General features: G+C 37.8%; 1 protein-coding gene across 1 annotated transcript in view; it reads left to right on the top strand.

Annotated features, from left to right (window-relative positions):
* The window catches only part of Entpd7 (ectonucleoside triphosphate diphosphohydrolase 7), a 42,243-nt gene that overhangs the window by 21,012 nt on the left and 5,083 nt on the right, over positions 1-16,148 (top strand). The window contains exons 7-12 of the mRNA XM_027930381.2: positions 1,942-1,998; positions 4,710-4,843; positions 8,020-8,186; positions 10,295-10,619; positions 13,713-13,798; positions 14,862-15,023. Coding sequence (XP_027786182.1) covers positions 1,942-1,998; positions 4,710-4,843; positions 8,020-8,186; positions 10,295-10,619; positions 13,713-13,798; positions 14,862-15,023 — 931 coding nt within the window. The remainder of the gene's footprint in view (positions 1-1,941; positions 1,999-4,709; positions 4,844-8,019; positions 8,187-10,294; positions 10,620-13,712; positions 13,799-14,861; positions 15,024-16,148) is intronic.

Here is a 16,148-nt window from a genome sequence, read left to right as displayed (position 1 = left end):
GTTTTAATTTAGTACTAAGCACTGTGTTTAGACTTTATTAGTATTTAATGATAATTCCAAATGAATCTTTGGTTAACTAACTGTACTTGTGAAAACATATATAGTTTTGGAAGTTGTATTGAGTTTTCCAAATTCAGATGGAAAGCAAATTGTTAGACTAAAGTAAAGGAGGATTTTAATTTCAGAGAAAGATCAGGATGAGTTACTTTTGTTTTGTTATAGACTTTCCCTTATTTGAAGTTACTGTGCAATTTTTATACTACCCTATATACTTATGTTATTTGGTTTGTACTTTGGGGCAAAATTGTCCAGATATGGGCAGTATGATGAATTGTCTTCATTTCTTAACAAGGAGGAGGGAAAAGATTTTCCTTTTTAAATTTCAGAGTTGGCATTTTACAGTCCTAAAATTTACATTTTCTTCTTAATATTCTATTATTTTCTGAGACATTCTGTCTTTCTCTTCATTGTAAGACTACTCATATTTCTTGTTTATCTAGCTGCCTTAATGCTTTTGGCTGATAATTCCAGTGCACATGTCATGTCAGGGTTGGCATCTTTGAACTTTTCTTTCCCTTATGAGTTGAGACTTTCTTGGATTTAAAAAAAAAAAAAAATTTTTTTTGTTGTAGATGGACACAATATCTTTATTTTATTTACTTATTTGTATGTGGTACTTAGGATCGAACCCAGCGCCTCATGCATGTGAGGAAAGCGCTTGACCACGGAACTACAACCCCAGCCCTCTGGGTCTTTTTATGCCAACTTATTTTTTATTGTATTTTGGGCATTTTGAATATTATGAGACTCTGAGTCCTGTTTAAATCCTAATGAAAACATTTTTTTTTTTAAATTTTAGTAGGCAGTCAACTTGGTAAGTTCAAGCTCAAATTCTTTTTTACCTTCTATGGGCTGTGACCCAATTAGTTCAATATTCAGAGCTTTGACACTGCTATTTGGATTTGTCCCATGTGTGTCAGCCAGCAGCAGTCTAGCGCAGTGGCCTATCCTGTGGTTCAGTTCTGAAAGCCTTTGGTGTATTGTTTAGCCTCAGATTCATGCACATGTACCTTGTAGGGGAGCCCAGGATTTCATACACAACTTTCCTTGCTAGTCTCACGATGTCCCTGACACTTTATGCTTCCTTGGAGCTCATTTTCATGGTCCTCTGTCAAAAAATCAGGCTTTTAATTTGTCCACTCTGTGAAGCACTTCCTGTGATTGCATGTGCTTCCAGGGCAAAGTGATGGGAGGACACAGAGAGAAAAATAAGCAATATGAATTTGTTTCATATGTGTGCACCTCTATTGTTGCAGGATTGCCTGAGTTAGGAGGAAACACAGTAAAAGAAAAAAAAAAAAAAAAACGAAACAGATTTTCCCTACTCTCTCTGAACCTATGGAATCCCCTTTTCTGCTTTTTAAAGTTCTTTCTGTCCACACCTGGTACATACTTTCATGTTTCAAGCTGCTTTTGAGTCCAGGTCAAGCAATATCTAAGGAGAAAAAAAATGGGAGACCCACTACTGGTTTGGGGTACTTTAAATTCTGGTCTCTTTCTCATTGTACCCACTATGTTTTACCTTCAGAGTTCTCAAAAAGCTGCTCCATCGACTCCATCCAGAGTGTATATTTGCATCCAGTGGAGAGATAGGATGAAGTGTGCTTACTCCATCTTGCCCAGATTCAGAACTCCAGGATTTATATTTTCAACACTTATTTTTATAGTTAATTCTTATTAATTATAGGAATTTGGAAGATACAGATACTTTAAAAAGGGGGGAAATCACAAAGCAAAAGGTTTAAGATTCATGCACTGAGAATATGGAATAAAATACTGTGATTACTTTTTTTCCTAAGAAAATGGGGAAAGAGCTGCCTTAAGGAGAGGTGTATACATGATGTAGCAGTAGAGAATTAAGTTTTTGTATTTTTTACTTAGGGGTTTATGCATGGATTGGAATCAACTTTGTTTTGGGAAGATTTGACCATGAGGATGGTGAGTAAAATTCTCTTCTTAGCATAATTCATTAAGGGCTGAAGGTTTTAAGTCATAATCTGTCAGTTGTTTGTAAGTACTAATTTTCAGTTGTGTTTCTTTTTTAAAACTTAAGGTGCTTTATTTTCCAGTCCTAATTTTCCTTCTTTTATTTCTTTTTAATGTAAAATGTTTAAAAAAATTTTTTAGTTGTAGATGGATACAATACCTTTATTTTATTTGTTTATTTTTATGTGATGCTGAGGATCAAACCCAGTGCTTCATACATTCGAAGCAAGTACTCTACCACTGAACCACAACCACAGCCCCTGTAAAATGTTTTTAATATAAAAAGTTTTAAATATTCATAAAAAGGAGAGTGAATGATAAAATGAACTTCCATGGACCCATTACCTAGACAGTAGTTACTAAAATTTTATTGTTTGTTGTTTCCATTCTTCCTCCACATAACACATTTTCTCCCTCATTTTTTAAAAAATATTTTTCTTGGGCTGGGGATGTGGCTTAAGTGGTAGAGCACTCGCCTGGCATGCGTGCGGCCCGGGTTCGATCCTCAGCACCACATACAAAGATGTTATGTGTGCCGAAAACTAAAAAATAAATATTAAAATTCTCTCTTTCAAAAAAAAAAAAAATCTAAAAAAAAAAGTTTTTTAAAAAAAGAAGGCTTTTCACCATTGTTAAAAAAATATATTTTTTTCTTTAGTTGTAGATGGCTACAATTACTTTATTTTATTTATTTATTTTTATGTGGTGCTGAAGATCGAACCCAGTGCCTCACACATGCTAGGCGAGCGCTCTACCACTGAGATACAACCCCAGCCCCCTCATTGTGTTTTTAAAAAGCAAACCCTAGCCACATTTTGTCTTCACATGTCAGTATGTCTAACAGAAAAAGTTTCAAAACAAAACAAAAACACATATCCACAATGCCATTTTAAAACATAACAGAAGTAACAATTCCTGATAGGGTGCAGTATCCATCTAATACCCAGGTAGATTTTACTGATTTTCTCAAGAATGTTTATTTGTAATTTGACCTCTTAAATCAGAATCCGATCAAGGGTCAGATATTGCATTTGATTAATATGCTTCTGTAGTCTCTTTTAATCTGTAACAATTAACCTTACCATCCACTCTTCCACCTTTTTGCAAACCATTCATTAAAAACAAAACAAAATTGGATCATTTGATGGAATGAATTTCCACGTCTGGATTGGTTAACTGCATCTTTGTGAAATGTTTCTCACCCCTGCCATGTCTATCCTGTCTGTTGGTGGTTAGTTACAGAAGCTTGGTTAGACTAAGAATAAATCAGAGAAAAAAAAAATCAATGATGGTGCTGTGCTTCCTACAACATCACATCAGGAATTTCATCATGTCTGGCTCTTCCACCAGACTGATGAGATTGTCAGCCTGATCTGTTATAGAAATTCCTCGTCTGCCTTTCACCTAATGATTGTTGTAGCCAATTGTATCCATTGCTTATGTATCTGATGCATTAGAGCCCATCACCTCAGATCTGGAAGTGTGGTGGGTCAGTGATGGAAGTCCATGTGAGGCCCTGGGTTCAGTCCCCAGCACCACCAAAATAAATACATGAAGAAAGAGAGCCTGTCATGTCATTGTTCTCTTTAAAAGCATCTTTAGGTTGGCTTCTGTAGGGGGTGTGTGTTGTGTGTGTGTGTGTGTGTGTTAGTTACTAGGGATTAAACCCAGGGTCAATCTACCATGGAGTTCCATCCCCAACCCTTTATAATTTTTTTTTTTTTTAAATTTTGAGAGTCTTGCTAAATTGCCGAGGCTGACCTTGGACTTGTGATCCTCCTGTTTCAACTTCCATTGTCACTGATTACAGTTACAGTTGTGCACTGCTGCACCCAGGTTCCCGTATCTCCTTTTTTTTTTTTTTTTTTTTGGTGTCAGGGATTGAACCTAGGACCTTGCCTATGCCAGCACTTGCCTGTACCCCTGAGCTAGATCCCCAACCTCCTGTATCCTTTTAACATGATCCCAACACTCTAGTATTTCCCTTACTAACAAGCCTTCCATGCTTGTTTTGTATACTTTCTACCCTAGATCTGGCATTGGCAATTTTTTGAGGAAATCTGGTTTCTTTTAGATAGAAAATGATATTTGAAGATTTTGGTTTAGATACCAGAAGTGCTTATTGCTCTTGGTTAATCATTACTTATAAACTTTTCAGTGAATAGAGGTAGGAAATACCTATTTTTTTAAGAAAGAGAAAAATAAATAATGAATTCATAGTGATATTTCCAACCCATATTTAAAATTATAAGGTTATTTCATTTGATTTTATACTTAAAATAAATATTTAATGTATTTAATTTATTTGTATTCTTTTTTCTCATATGCTAAATTTTTGTCCCTGAAGATAGTAACATATTGCTTTATTCTATAATATGGATTTAATAGTTTTCAAATAATAATACCAATAATATTATTATCAGTAGGACTACTAGAATGCAGTTAAAGATGTTTATGTCTTGTTTTTAGGGTATAATCCACTATGTTAAAAATAGTCCAAATATGTTTAAGTCACTTGAAATATCTCTTCTCTTGTAATATGTAGTTGATAGATTAATTTATTTTAGTTTGCTTTAAAATTTTTAAGTGAATGCTATGTTGAGGGGTTCTCTTCCTTTTCAACTTAAGTTTGGATTTTTGTAACTGTTCTCTTATTATTTCAGAATTAGATGCTGATGCTTCCCAGGAATCAGCAGTAGGACGCAGAAGGACTGTAGGGATACTAGATATGGGAGGAGCCTCTCTTCAAATTGCTTATGAAGTTCCTACCTCAACCTCTGTCCTTCCTCCAAAACAGGTATTTTGTATTTAATGGAAATTCAATTAGAAATGCCAATATTTGAAAATGAAGAACACTGTCTTTGGACTTAAGCCAACCTGCCTGGGTCCAAATACTTGTTCAGATACTTGCTAGCTCGGTTATCTTGAGTAAGTTACCTCCCTGAGCCTCAGTGTCCTCATGTATAAGAAGGCGTGAAAATAGTATCTCCCTCATAAAGTTGTAAGAATGTGTGAAGCACTTAGCAAACTGCCCAGCTTATGATAAGTGTTTGATACATTTTAGCAGTTACCATTAAGCATCTTCCAAGGCTGCCTGAGGAGTAAATACAATGCATGTAAATCCTAGAGACAATATTTGATACAAGTCTGTTGTTCAGTAAATGCTGTCTCCTTTCTTCTTACTAATGATTCTATTCCTTTCCTTTTTTATTCCTTACCCAATTTAGAATGCAGAGAATGTATTTTGGGGAGATGTTTCATCATAGAAAAGAGAACACAGTTTCTCTTTTTGAGCATCTATTATGTGTAAGAAATAGGATATCTTTGTTATACTTCCCTCTACAACCTTGAATTTGTCATTGGAGACAACCAATGATCTCAGCCAAACCAGGACTTCTCATCCATGACACTATTAACATTTAGGGCTGATAATTCTTTGTTGTGGGTGGCTGTGTATCCTAGAATGTTTAGCAGCATTTATGGCCTCTACCAAATGCCAGTAACAACCCTTGCTCCTTCAGTGTGACAGTCAGAAGTGTCTCCTAACATTGCCACATGTCTACTTGAGAGGGTGAAGTGGAAATTACCCCTGGTTGAGACCCGCTGGTTTAAACAGAGCTGTGGCCATATGGGGACTGGCAGGGTCAGCCCCATTTTCAAGGCTTGAATGGAGCCATGTTGGCCATATGAAAGGTGAGGGATGGGTATAGCATGATAGTAGGCTTTTGCATAATGGAGGTTGAGGGAAGGCCATCTGCATGGATAGAACAGTATGTACAAAGGCAGACAAGGCAGCAAAGAACCAGAATGTCCAGGGATTGGTGACTAGCCTGCTGCAGCATGGGATTTCAGGTGTGATAATGGGAAGATAAGATGGATTATACCATGAGGAGTCTTGGGTGTCATCCTAGGGACTTGGTTTTTATTTCTGTAGATAGTGGGGAACTAGCAAAACTTTTGAATAGAGCAGTCATATAGGCCTGTTTCATCATGAAACAAATTCTGGGGGTTCATTTGAGCTCTGAGTTTTGCAACCATGTTGACTGATCTGATCTGATTTTTAGGAAAATAATTTTGGTGTGAGTAGGAGAAAGAAATGTAGGTCAGGGACCCTTAAGTGCGAAGTGGTAAGTGGTTGAACTAAGCAGTATAAGTAGAAATGGAAGGGAGGAGATGGATTTCAAGGAGTGAAAAACTAGTGTAATTGGGTGACGGGTTGTGGTGGTGTGTGACTAAAGGAGGCCAGCGATGCTGAGAGTCCTAGATAAATAACTATAAGGCTGAGGAACTCCACTACTGAGAGAAGGCACATGTGGAAAGGGCAGGGTCGATGCTGAACCAACAGTAAAGTCAGGAGAGGTGTGGGTGAGAGCATCTGTCTGGTCTTCTAGCTATTTGGTACTAAGACCAATGAGTTTATTTCTGGGTGTGTTGAGTGTGAGATATACAAGAAACATGCATGTCAGAATTTCCATAGGACTGTTGGAAATGTGAGTCCACAGAGATATTCTTTGCTAGGGTTGGAGATTGGGGAACTAACTTGATTAAGAAACTGTTTAGTCTGTATTTGTTAGTATGTATTCTATAGGTAAAATGAATACATTGTTCTGATTTAAGGAATAGGTAACAAGTGGCACTGAAACAAAGTCTTAAACAAATGGCTTTTCTTGTGCATGTTTAGAAAGTAATACTAGTACATAAAGTATAGCAAGCAATGAATTAGATGTATGCATAGAAATATAATGGCTCTTAAAGATGGATCGTAGTGCTTAAAAAGGAAGGAAAAAGCACAAGAGATTTTGGGGGGACATTTCAGATCCAAACTATAACAGTTCAATTCACAAAGTTATTCACATTCACAAAGTTGTTCAATCATCATTTTGGATTCCACAAAGAAACCCCATATTCCTTAGCACTCATTTTCCATCCTCCCTATTCCCTATCTCCAACAACCACTAGTCTACTTCCTGTGTCCTGTGGATCTGCCTATTCTGGGTCTTTCATATAAATAATATCACACACTATGGCTATTTGGGTCTGCTTCTTACTTAGCAGAATGTTTCCAAGGTTCATCTATGTTGTGCATGTGTCAGTGCTTCATTGCTTTATGTGGCTGAATAACATTCTGTTGTACACCCATGCCGTGGTTTGTTTATCCATTCATCAGCTGGTGGACATTGAGTTGCTTCCACTTTTGGGTTATTATCAGTAATACTGCTGTGAACATTTATGTACACATTTTTATGTAGACATACTTTTCAGATCACTTCAGTATATATTTAGGAGCAGAATTGCTGGGTGTAGTAGCATTTTCACAATAAAATACAATCAGAATCAGTAATCTCCATTTTTCAATAATACACAAACAAAAATTACACATTAAGCACATTAGAATGGTTGCCTATTACAGGGAGTAGGAATAGGAATGGATATGAGCATAAATGGGACCAAATAAAGCAGAAGAGAGGCTTTGCCATGATAATGTGCCATCTGCTGAGGTATGTGATTAAGTTAACCTCTGCACTTGAGGTTGAGAGGTGGGAGTGGAGAGGGAGAGGAAGAAGAGTACTCTTTTTCTTTGGAGGTAAAATAAGATTGAAATTTTCCAGTGCCCAAACTTGTCACAAAGAATACTAGGTCTTCTTGAATAGTTTAGAAAAGACCATAGAATAAATCTCATGATGATTCTCTAAATTCCTTTTTTATTAAAGGATTTTTTCTTATTATGAAAATAGCCCGTTGCCATTGTGGAGAATTAGAAAATACAAAGTACATATCAGAAAATGACATCCACTGTAATAATTCTACCTCCTATACTGCAGATAGTGTTTTAATCTCTAAATTTGGTGTTTAGTCTCCAACTTGGCCTCTAATTTGTACTTTTTGGTGCAGTCTTATCATTTTATGTCTTTGTCTAAATTAGAAAGCAATGAAAACTAAAATTCCCTTTTTTCTTTGAACATTGTATTATAGGAAGAAGCTGCCAAGATTCTGCTGGCTGAGTTTAACCTGGGCTGTGATGTGCAACACACCGAACATGTGTATAGGGTTTATGTCACAACCTTTCTGGGTTTTGGAGGCAACTTTGCCCGGCAGCGCTATGAAGACCTTGTGCTGAATGAAACTCTTAGCAAAAACAGGTACACTGGACATGAGATCCAAGTTTCTAAAACAATGTCATCAGGCCAAAAATATCAGGAAGAATATTCACATCCTTTCTTTTTTCTCCTTTCCAATCATACCTGCCAGTGAGCTAGATCTCTCACTAAGACACCTTTTATCAGCAGCCCCACCTGGCCTGTTCCAGGGTGCACTGTGTTCTTTGTTATTAGAACTCATAAAAAGGTACAATAGCTTGTTATGGTTTCTTGCTGTGTTCTACATCCAGACATGGTATCATGGGATAAGTGAGGCTAATAAAGGTCTAATTTAAGATGTGTAGTATAATGTACCTCCCAGCAGTTCCTTTTACATGCTGGTGCTCAAAACATGATTGTTGACTTACAGTGGAGTAAGTCATCTCATATGAGAGTCAGGTTTGTAGTGTGCACAAAATGTAAAAAGCATATATAATTACAGTTAACTTTTAAAATGATTTCTTGGTAAGTCCCCAAATAGCCAGTTTTTCTTCCAGCATTGGACAGATCACCAGTTCTTACTTTTGAGTACCAGATGAACCAATTAGACCATAATAAACAATTATGAAGTGATTGTTTGGAGTATTTAAAAATTATTTATTATTATGCATATTGAAGGAAAGCATACAGCAGAGTTCTTTTCCACCATAAAATTATTTACACTCATTTATGTAGCTTGAAAAACTACTGTAGTATCCCATTTGTAATAATTTATCCATAACAACTAATTATCTTATATTTAGAGCATGTTGAAGAAAATATTGTCTCCTAAGTCTTTCTAAATTTTCTACGTTTCAGTTAGCAAGAGTTTGGGGTGCCCAGGATGACTGATGACTGCAGTCACATCAGGCAGTGTGTTTTGTTCTGAATGTGCTCTTAGGTCCACACAGGTGTTGCTTAGGTTATGGTGCTGATTGCTCCTCTGGGCACTATCACATTTCAAGAATATTTGTTATGAAGGTTTCATACCCATTTTGATTTGTTCCTACTTCAGTAGCCACTGTGCCCCCATCCCCCGCTTTGTTGTTCTTTTTTCCTGTTTGCTGTTCTCTGCTGCCTCAGAACTTCTTGCCAGCCTGCCTCTTCTTCTCATGCATTGTTATTTTCTGGTCAAGTGTCTTAAGTCATGTGAGATTGAGGAGTAAAAGGTATATATTGTTGTGGCTGCCAATCTACTAGAGAAACCTATGCCTCCTGGGATGGTGAAACTTAATGGTTCTGTCTTCTGAATAAAAATTTTCTGAGTTTTACTTCAGTTGGTGACATGTCTTAAAATAAATTCCATATGTTCCTAAATATTCTGTTATGTTGCCGCCTTCCCAGTCTCTCCTTCAATCTTTATACTTGTGGGTGCATCTTCATTCCAGGAAACTCATTCTTTCACATCTGCCTGTTTAGGAACTAATGAAAAATTAACTACACTGGGAAAATTTATTTGGTCTCCAAGAAATTTCTATCCTTGGACTGCTCTGCCTGTTAATCTCTATAGTAATTGATAATACAGTTACTAGATAAGCATAGACCAAAGAACTAGAACCATGTGATGGTTATGGAGGGAATCAAATCCTGTCCCTCCACTGTTCACACAGAGGCTCCCAGACCTGCAGGTTGCTCTCCGGAGCTGGTGTTCTGTCTGTTCTGTTCCAGCACTGCTCATTCCAAGCCAGGCATTGTCATGATCCCACTGCTGTGGTCCTCTCCTCAGAAACCCTCCCTGAGCCCTTCCCACTTTGCCCCCTTGCAGTTGTATTTTTAAACATGAGAACCACACTCAGCATGGAAAGATCTTGTATTTTGGGGAGGCATGTGGAAATGAAGTCCAGATGGAGGACAGCAGATTCCTATCTCCAGTTTTTCTGTACACTGGGAATGAGACATGCTGATGACAGGCTTGACTAAAATTGATCACTGGCATATTTTTCCTCCTTCTTTTTCTGAATTTAATTTGTTTATATTAAATTTACATATGATGTTCCTGCATGGTAATAGTCCACTGCATCCTTATTTCTAGGGATGGCATGAAAAACAGTCCTGAGATGTACGTGATGAGTGTTGTTTCTTAGAGTGTTTGAGCTCAGCAGTCTCATGCTTTGTTTTTGTCATGTGGACAGGCTGCTCGGCCAGAAGACAGGCCTAAGTCCTGACAATCCATTTCTGGATCCCTGCCTGCCTGTGGGACTCACTGACGTGGTGGAAAGAAATAACCAGGTCCTACACATCCGAGGAAAAGGGGACTGGGCCACTTGTGGGGCCATGCTGAGCCCGCTGCTGGCTCGCTCCAACACCAGCAAAGCCTCCCTGAATGGCATTTACCAGTCACCAATTGATTTCAACAACAGCGAGTTCTACGGCTTCTCCGAATTTTTTTACTGTACAGAGGATGTGTTGCGCATTGGTGGCCGCTACCATGGGCCAACATTTGCCAAGGCTGCTCAGGTAGATCATTAATGATAAAATGACTCATGTTGGCAGCAGCCATGCATTGGGCGTCTAACTTTGTGCCAAGCACTGTGCAAAGGGCTTTGTATGCGAAAACTTATTTGATTCTTAGGTGGGGCCCCATGAGCCCTTGTTTTAGAGGAAAAGATAGACTCAGAGAAGTTAAGGACCTGCTATGCTAAATAGCCTTCTAATACTTGTCTAGCATACAGAAGGCCTTGCATTCAGTCTGCAACACTGCAAAATTAATTAATTAATTAGTTGAGTTTAAGTTTCCATGGACATTTTATCAGCCAGATATAAAATTGTTGTGATTGCTAATGATTTTTCTTCCAACTTTCTAATGGTCTTGTTAATGCCTGTGACCAGAAAGTGTCATTGTATTTATTTTTCCCTTTGCTGAGTGTCTCAGATATAATGTGCTTTCGGAGATGACATCATACTGGATCCAGGGCAGGTCCATTTTCTTTTTCTTGGTTGGAATTATTAAGAGGACAGATTGGTATGGGGTCACTTAGAGACTATTAGAAAGATGTGAAAAGCAATGATGATAGAAGTATTATTCAGATTTTAAATGCACATATATAGGATTTAAGCATCTTATAGGCTTAAATCATTAGATACGTGGGTAGGTAAAAGTTTAGCCAACTTTCTGTAGGTCGCTGCCTTAGTTTAGAGTCTTTGTTAGTGAACTTCACTATAACTAACTACCTGAGATAATTTATAAAGAGAACAGGTTTGTTTTGGCTCAGTTTTCTAAGTTCCAGACCAAGATCAACTGGCCACTTTGCTTTGAGCCTGGGGTGAGATCACACATCATGGAAGGAACATGTGAAGGAGTAGAACTGTTTGCATCATGAGCCAGGGTGCAGAGAGAGCAAGAAGGGAGCCAGGGTCCCACAGTCTCCTTTAAGGACATTCCTCCAGTGATCTAAAGACCTCCACTCGGCCACACCTCTTAAAGATTCCAACACCTCCCAAAAGTGCCACCCTGAGGGCCAAGCCTTTAACATACAGACCTTTGGGAGACATTCTACATCCAAACTAGTAGAATCCTATCTTTGATTTTTGTACAACTCTGCTTTATCTCTGTTGTCAGAAAAATATATGAGAAGAATCCGTCTTGTACATTGTATTCTTTCTGCTTTCTTAAAATTCTCAAGGATTGTCTTGGTAAAAGACTTCCAAAATAATAATATCTGCAGTATCTGTGCTATTATATCCCAAAAGATAGTTCCCAAGGAATATTGTGGAACACTTGGTTTGTATTTCTGTTTCCTTTCTAGACCCTGGGACCACACTCTTTTACCTTCCCTTTCCAGAGCTAAAGAGTCCCGGATTGTCCATGACCTAAGTCTTTCTCTTATCTCAAAACTTCTTCAAATCCTATTCTCTTGAACACCATAGGGCTCAAGTCATTGCTTACCCAAGTTGCTAATGTCAATAAGTTACCTTCCCAAGGTAAAAGGGAAGATTTTGCTTCCTTGACATTTAAAAAATTTATTTATTCTAATTTGTTATATATGACAGCAGAATGCATTACAATTCATATTACACATATAGAGCACAATTTTTCATATCTCAGGTTGTACACAAAGTAGAGTCACACCATTCGTTTCTTCATACATGTATTTAGGGTAATAATGTCCATCTTATTCCTTTATCTTTCCTACTCCCATTCCCCTTCCCTTCCCCTCCCACCCCTTTGCCCTATCTACTGTTTGTCTAATCCTTCAGTGCTCCCCACAATCCCAACATGAATCAACAACCTTATATCAGAGAAAACATTCAGCATTTGTTTTTTGGGGATTGGCTTACTTCACTTAGCATTATATTCTCCAGCTCCATCCATTTACCTGTAAATGCCATGATTTTATTCTCTTTTAATGCTGAATAATATTCCATTGTGTATATATACCACATATTTATCCATTCATCTACTGAAGGGCATTTAGGTTGCTTTCACAATTTAGCTATTGTGAATTGTGCTACTATAAACATTGATGTGGCTGTGTCCCTGTAGTATGCTGTTTTTAAGTTCTTTGGGTATAGACCGAATGGTGGTTCCATTCCCAGTTTTCCAAGGAATCTCATACTGCTTTCCATATTGGCTGCACCAATTTACAGTCCCACCAGCAATGCATGAGTGTGCCTTTTCCCCCACATCCTCGCCAACACTTATGCTTGTTTGTATTCTTAATAGCTGCCATTCTGACTGGAGTGAGATGAAATCTTAGAGTAACTCTGTATTTATTTGCATTTCTCTAATTGCTAAAGATGCTGAACATTTTTTCATATATTTATTGATTGATTATGTATCATCTTCTGAGAAATGTCTGTTAGTTCCTTGGCCCATTTATTGATTGGGTTATTTGTTTTTTTCCTTGACATTTTTTACTCTGACTTAGATGTTATAGTCCCAAATTTCCTGGCCACCCTTTCCAAAATTACAACTCTTCCCATATGACTCTCTGCCCTTTCCCGCTTTGTTTGTCCCCTGAGCATTTATGTCATCTTACATACTGTATGTATGCATGCATGTATATATTTATGTTTGTTTTTTTTTTCTCTTACTATTAAAAGGTAAGCTTCATGAGGACAGGAATTCTTTTTTTTCACTGCTCAATCCCTTGGCACCTAGGATAGCACATAACACAGAGTAGACATTCAGCAAATGTTTGTTCCCTGAACAAACCAAAAGAAATAATTCTTTTGGTGAGAATCACAACGTGGAGGCAGGCCAGTGATAAGTTTCTGACCATTCTGCTCCAGCTGTCTTCCTTCCTCATGTCAACTCTGCAGAGTTAGAGTGAAGCTCCCTTTGGCTTTTGATGTTGCTCTTCCTTCTCCTAACCTTAACTCTCTATGAAGCCTAAGAGACTCAGGATCCAGCTCAAACTGTTTTTATACTAGACTTGGAGGCAATGGGAATAAAGAGAGGTTTGGCACAGTGTTCAGTGAATGAATATGCCATTTCTTGGGTCAGCTAGTAGCTCACAGGTAACTCCAGGAGTAGAGCAATGGTGCCTGGGGACATTAGGGAGTCTGCCTCCTATTTCATGCTGTACTGTTTCTCTGTGGTTGTTCCAGGATTACTGTGGCATGGCTTGGTCAGTACTAACTCAGAGGTTCAAGAATGGCCTCTTTTCTTCACATGCAGACGAGCATCGACTCAAGTAAGTAATTTTTTATTTCATCTTAGATATGGCCTTAGAATATGAATGGCAGATTATAATGGAGAGCCATCAAACAATAGTATAGATTGGATTTTATGTTGAAGGAGAATTTGATTATTTCAGATTTTGATTTTCTGAGGTTTTAGGGCAAAGCCAAAGGCAACCAGGGGTTACTAAATAGAGTTCTGTCAGTGTGTAGTGGTGCATGTCTATAATCCCAGCAACTTGGGAGATGAAAGCAGGAGAATTTTAAGTTCAAGGCCAGCCTCAGCAAATTAGTGAGCCCCTCAACATAAAAAAGAAAAAGGGATGGAGAAGTAGCTCAGTGGTAGAGAACCCCTCAGTTTAATGCACAGTTCTGCTAAATAAATTAATTGATAGCTAAGTTAGTAAAAGTAAAAAATAAAGAGAGTTTTCTCCAAGTGATTTGATATCAAAAGGGTAGTTCTTTTTATTCTAAACATTTTATCATAGAAACTATCAAACATGCAGAAAATTAGAATAGTAACATGTAACTTTCACCCAGCTTTAATAACTCTTGGCATTGTGCCAATTTGACTCATTGGTATTCCCATTTTATAAATGTTCAAAACTTTTAAATGCAAACAAAAATAGAATAGTATAATGAATTCCCATCACCTATCATCCCACTTCTTTACTAACAGTTATTAACTCCTGGCCAATGTTGTCTTCCTTCCTCTACCTGCTTCTTACAACTGAATTATCTTGAAGCAAATCTTAGAGAGCATACAGTTACATTTGTAGATATTTCAACATCTTCTCTGAAGATGGGAATGGAAGGAAAGAAAAAATGAAGTTGGGAAGGAAGGGAGGAAGGAAAGAAGGTAGAAAGGAAGGAGGAAAGGTAGGAAGACAAAGAGAAACCCAGCCACAGCATCATTTGTAGTAAGATAAATTAGAATTTGGATTCACCTAGAGGTGAGGAAGGTGAATCTGGGAGAGGTAGATCTGTTGACATCCAGTGGGCATACATGGCTTATCGTAAAGGAAAGCGTTAGAATTCTTTTTATTTATTTATTTAATGTTTTTTATCACAACTCAGATATCAGTGTTTTAAGTCAGCTTGGATGTACCAAGTCCTGCATGAAGGATTCCACTTTCCCTATGACTACTCAAATCTGCGGACAGCCCAGCTGGTGTATGACCGAGAGGTTCAGTGGACGCTGGGAGCCATTCTGTATAAAACTCGATTCTTACCACTCAGGTAAAGAGACCAACCAAGCTGGTACCTTGAGCTTAGAGACAATGTTTGTTGTTGGCTTAGGATAAAAAATTTCTTCAGTGACCCTCCCCCCAACTTTCACATCCCCAAAACTATACCACCCCCCCCCCACTTCCTTATTCTAATCAGGCATTTGAAACAGAAAGAAGATTGGAAATTATTGGGCTAGAGTCCGTTCCTATCTTTGCCATTTCAGAAAGTCACCTTTATTAGTTCACCAACAACAAATCAGTCTTTAGGATTGAGCTCTTACTAACCATTTCTAAGATGCTCACTGATGAACCAGAATGTTACTCGAGTTACTTTGAAAAACATGTGACTAGAGAAGGTGGGGAGGCTGTCTGGCCAGAGCAAGCTTCCATAATGAGTAAGAATCACTCCAGAGAGTGTGTTTTTGGATATTTTGTGGTTCAGAATTAGAACAAAGGACATGCTATGTCTTTAAGAGGTATATTTTCTTCAAGCTGTGGCAGGCATCTCAGTGCCTTGCCTTTATGTCGGACAATTTTTAGGTACTCTTTCCCTTGGACTATTTCAGATAAATTCTTAATCTTTGGTACTTGTTCCTCTAAATTCAATGCCATGAAGAACCAGACAGTTAATAGAATTGAAGGAAGAGGGTTGCATGGGGGTTGTGGGAACCAGATGTTGTGCTCCAACTAAAGTGCTGGTGACTGTCATGCAGAATTGCTACCTGAGCATTTGCCTGGTCTCATTTGTCCATAAAAGGCAGATATCCATATTGTATATGAAGTCTTTCAGTTTGGAGATTCACATTAAAAGACAAAACAAAACAAAATAAACAGAAGAACACTACAGGGTAAACAAAACAAAAAGTGGATCTAGTATCTGAATGACCAAAGAGTGGCTTCTATTCTGGCCAGGCCACTAGACTACTGTACTTTGGTTTACGTATCTCTTTTTTCCCACAGGTTATAATATAATGGTCAGGAAACAGCTTTCTTTAGGTACGCTAGCTCCTAAGGAAATGTAGCAACTTTTTAAAAAAAGATCTAGACACTCTGGTTCCTTGGTTGGATTGTCTTAGAATGTTTCTGTGGATTGAATAAATGGGGTAACACCTTCAGATCAGAACAAACATTTTTC

Source organism: Marmota flaviventris, chromosome 4, assembly GCF_047511675.1.
Source record: "Marmota flaviventris isolate mMarFla1 chromosome 4, mMarFla1.hap1, whole genome shotgun sequence".
Classification (NCBI taxonomy): domain Eukaryota; kingdom Metazoa; phylum Chordata; class Mammalia; order Rodentia; family Sciuridae; genus Marmota; species Marmota flaviventris.
This window is presented reverse-complemented; position numbering and strand designations above follow the sequence as displayed.